This window comes from Numenius arquata, chromosome 9 (assembly GCF_964106895.1).
Source record: "Numenius arquata chromosome 9, bNumArq3.hap1.1, whole genome shotgun sequence".
Taxonomy (NCBI): domain Eukaryota; kingdom Metazoa; phylum Chordata; class Aves; order Charadriiformes; family Scolopacidae; genus Numenius; species Numenius arquata.
Window position 1 is genome coordinate 20026105 of NC_133584.1, and position 4726 is coordinate 20030830.

Sequence of the window (4726 nt, forward strand, 5' to 3'; positions counted from 1 at the left end):
AACTTCTGTCAGTCTGCATTGCCTTTGTACATGTTAAATTGTGAACTCAATTGCCTCATTTTGTAAATAGGAACTTCTACTTTTGTTGGCCAAATTATGTTTTTCGTGCTTGTTAGGTGCTAATATAGGAGAAAATATGCTCCCCATCTAGGTGAGCTTCACAATTATCCATTTGTAAACAAAACAGCCATTTTACTGTATTGTCCTTTGAGAGGCACAGAAGAGAATGTGTTAATATAGATTCTAAAGATAGTCTAAAATGTCCTCTGTTTTCTCAAAAAAAAAAAAAAAAAAAGGAATAAAAGTCTGAAAGACTGGGGAGGAGTCCTCTTACCCTAGATAACGCAGTATATTTAATGACAAGATTTTATGACCTGAACTCAAAGCTTTTAAAAGAAATCATTCCCAAACCCATCTGACGGGGCTTTGAAGTATCACATATCAATAAACTAGAGGTGAAAATTGATCTACAGACAAATACACCCAAAATATCCAGAGAGAGCCAATGACCTGTTATTCCTGCAAAGGAAATACCCAGTTGAGCAGCAGCCTTGTGGAACACTAAAGTAAACTTTGCCTGGCTATGCGCGTTTTGATTTTAATGGGATGTTGACGACTCTTACAAAGGCTGTGACGATACATAATTGTGCGCAGTGGAGGAGGTTGAGTTCCAGGTGTCTGTGAGTGGGAGGTGCCTGACAGATAATTATGGAACAAGTCTCCCTTCCCCCACCCCTTGGACACGACAGAGTTTCTCATGCACTGATCAAACTAACTCTGTGAAGAACCAGTCTCTTTGCTGGAAAAGAAAAAGTCTTAATTTCATTTATTTACTACAATAGGTAGCAAAGTGCCTTTTGTTTTTTGCATGGAGACATACATTTACATATAGGAATAGTGTCTTTTCTGTGACAGAAAACAAAGCTATGCATTGGCTTTGTCTCGGGGTACACTCAGATCTGGAGGGTGGGACCTTCTAATCAGCTGTTCTGAACGAATCCTTTGTGAAATCAATTCTCAACCCTACCCAGGCTGGAGTAGTCAGAAATGTTTGAGAAAATCATTTGCTCTTATGTTGTTAGCTTGCCCAGGCAGACCGAGGGGAGAAAAGCAGTTCTCTCAACTGATCCTGCTTTAATTATTTAGTTAAGTCACATTATGTTAGGAACAAAAGCTGAGTGGAAAAATCTACAAGTGACCTGAAATGAGCATATTCACACTCACTTTCTACTTACAACAGAGGATAAATAGTGGTATACATAGCTCTTTCAGTCCGTCATGAATCACCGGCATCTCAACAGGATGCTTTTACCGAGCCAAAAACCAAAGGAACCAAAATAGGTCAATTAATCAAAGTGGTTTCTATCTTTATCGTTTCTTTCTCATTATTGTACTTTATTTGCTAACATAACTGGATCAGAAAAGAGTCTAATCTGCCTCATGGCCCCAGCGTATCAGTGCCTGAGTATCTCCTAGGAAATAAGTGATGGCAATTTCTCCCTTCACTGGGTGGAGGGTGCTCAGCTCCCCGCAGGGCTGGGCTCGTGCAGCTGTATCCTCATACGCAGCAGTGGGTAATCTTATTAATTCAGTCGGATGCATGTTTTTCCCACTTCTGTTCCAGGGTTTATTGTTGGCTGGTGTAAGCTGGGCAGACTGACTAGACATGGGCTTCTACAAATCTATTCTAACTGAATTTAACCCGCTTTTGCCAATGGTCACGTTTCTGCCTGTCCTGGGACCTGATTCAATTTCTGCTGCAGTGAATGAATGAATGAAATCACTGCTCAGAACCTACCTACTCAAGCTGTTTCTGAGATGGGCTTTAAAGGATTCAGCAAAATTAAATTGTACCTAGAGGATAAATTATAGCTTGTCCTTCATATAGGGGATCATTGCCCATAGGAAAATGGTACACAGAGCCTTTTAACTAAAATTCACCTGTAATACAAATAATATTTTTAAAAATTAAGTAGCAAAAATGGAAATAATAACAGTAACAGTAATGACAGAAATAAACCTGCAAGTCGTATGCCATGTTCTCCACTTCACTACATTAATTTTATTGCCGTCTAGCACCATTCAGTGGTATTACCCTGGCATGAAATTAGATACCCCATGGAACAATCTCACAAAATAATTCTGTATGCAATTTTAATATTAATATTTTGAGTGGTATTTAAATATATGGATACTGATTTTACCATTTGAAGCCTTCATTTTCATAATCGAAATGACATCTAGATTCCTCTGTGGGTAGTTCATGAGCTGTAGACAATTTCTATTTTATAATTTGGTGCTGCCATTGGAAAATTGATGTTCATAAAGTACATTGAGCATAGAGATAAGAAATTGCTAGCATAGGAAACCAATAGTTTCCAGTAAACTGAGAAATCATGGGAAAGGTTCAGAAAATCTCATATTTCCATGTATGAGTTATATTAGGTTTCCATAATTAATGAAAACATGTGTAGTACTGGTGGTATTCTTCGTGATGAGTTCCGGTTTAAAATAACAATCTCTGTTTTGCTTCTCAGTTTGCTAATTCTGCCTCCATATGTTAACTGCTTCTTTTTTCTTCTTCTTCTTTATTTCAAGGAAATATTTTAAATATGGCAGAAACTAAAACCTTCCAGCTTGAAGCAGCCTGCACTCTCACCTTTTTCTTTGTCCTAATCTGTTGGGTTGATGCAGCTTCCTTCCAGCAGCATCAGCTGCTTCAGAAAGACCCAGACTATGTAATGAAAAACTTACGATTCCCAAATCCTGATATGATCAAAGCTTTGGAATACATAGAAGATCTTCGGAAGCAAACAAACAAGGGAGAAAGCAGCCCTGATTACAACTCTTATCAAAGCGTCCCGTATCTCCTGCAGCAGAAAGAAAGCAAAGATCAGGTTCACCTACCAGAGAATGTAAGGGATTCTTTGACTGAAGATGAGTCCCAATGGGTTAAGGTCATGTTGGAAGCCTTGCGGCAAGCTGAGAAAGAGTCAAAAGTTGGCCCAAAGGAGAATAAACCTTATGGTCTGAGTTCAGATAACAACTTTCCAGCTGGAGTAACTGATGATTATGAGGCTTATAAGTGGCCCGAGAGGTGGCAAAAATATCTCAAAATGCCACTTGGGCACTATGAAGACAGTTCACGAGACAGTCCTTTCAAGCGCACTAATGAAATAGTGGAAGAGCAATACACACCCCAAAGCCTCGCTACGTTGGAATCTGTGTTTCAGGAGTTGGGGAAGATGGCAGGACCCGGTAACCACAAGAAAGAAAGGCTGGATGAGGACCAGAAATTATATACAGATGATGAAGATGATGTATATAAAGTGAATAACATTGCCTATGAAGATGTGGTTGGAGGAGAAGATTGGAATCCCATAGAGGAAAAAGTGGAAAGTCAAACCCAGGAAGAGATAAAAGACAGCAAAGAGGAAATTGATAAACATGAAGAGGAGATTGATGACGAAATGAAAAGATCAGGAAAACTCAGCTTCCTTGAGGATGAAATAAGACGAGACAATAAAGACCAAATGTCAGAGGACGTTTCAAAGCTAATGAATTTTTACCTGAAGAGGCTGATGGGCGGTGCTGCAAATAGGAAACTAAGGACTGGAGAACTTGAGGAAAAAAGAGCACCCTCGTTTTTGGATAAGCAACTCGACCCTCAGTCTATAGCTCAGCTGATAGAAATCTCAAGGAATTTACAAATTCCTCCTGAGGATTTAATAGACATGTTGAAAGCTGGAGAAAAAAAGCAGCTTCAGAGTGAAAGGTTGGAAGCTGAGCAGGAAGCAGAATTCCCAGAAGACCTCGATGAGATCGTTGAAAATAATCTAGGACAGAGCGATATATTTAAAAATAATGTAAACTCTAAAAACGGATACATGAAGCAGCCTCTTAATGCTATTCCAGAAAATCTACCTGAAGATCTCAATATTGAAGATATTGTCAGTCTTCTGGGAACTGACAATTTAGCTAATCAGAATCCCTCCTACTTACTAAATCGTCTTAATCAAGAAAATGATTTGCCAAGACTGTCTTACATTCCCAGAAGATTGAAAGGACACCCATTTCCTAAAGCTGCCTGGATGAACGATTTGGAAAGGCGACAAATGGAGTATGAGAAACTGAATGAGAAGGATGAAGAGCTGGTCGATTACTTGGCAAAGGTGTTGGCAAAATATCCTGAAGTTATCAATACAAACCAGATGAAACGAGTCCTAGTTCCAGCTTCTGAAAGCGACTTGGAGGAAGATGACCGGCTGGAGCAGGCCATCAGGGAGCACGTAAGCCAGCTGGGACCACAGGAGGCCGCGAAGTTGGCTTCCCTCAGCAAAAGGCTTTCCATGGCTGGGGAAACCGACGACACACAAAACAGGCAGTATCTGGATGAGGATATGCTAGCAAAGGTGCTAGAGTACCTAAAACAGGAGAAATCAGAGCTTGAAAGAGATCACATTACTAAACGGGCAATGGAAAATATGTAATTGTTCCCCAAATATTATTTCTCTTCAATGTGTTGACTTCTATCCCAATTCAGTTGTGATTTTTCCCGCTCTCCCACTAAACAACCTATGGTAGACTACTTACCATTGAACAGTCTGCATATCTTTCTCAGATCTGTTATATTGTTTATTGATATATGTTATAAATTATGGGGCAAACAACAAATTGCTTCAAGTGTTTTAAGAAACAATTTAATGAAATCAAGTAAAACTATAAT

At 39.4% G+C, this 4726-nt stretch overlaps 1 protein-coding gene across 1 annotated transcript; it reads left to right on the top strand.

The window, feature by feature from the left end:
• Positions 1 to 2609: 2609 nt before the first annotated feature.
• SCG2 (secretogranin II) lies at positions 2610 to 4490 on the top strand. Its single transcript, XM_074153777.1, has one exon. It carries the CDS (start codon positions 2613 to 2615, stop codon positions 4488 to 4490), a length of 1878 nt encoding a protein of 625 aa, XP_074009878.1. The 5' UTR covers positions 2610 to 2612.
• Positions 4491 to 4726: the final 236 nt, after the last annotated feature.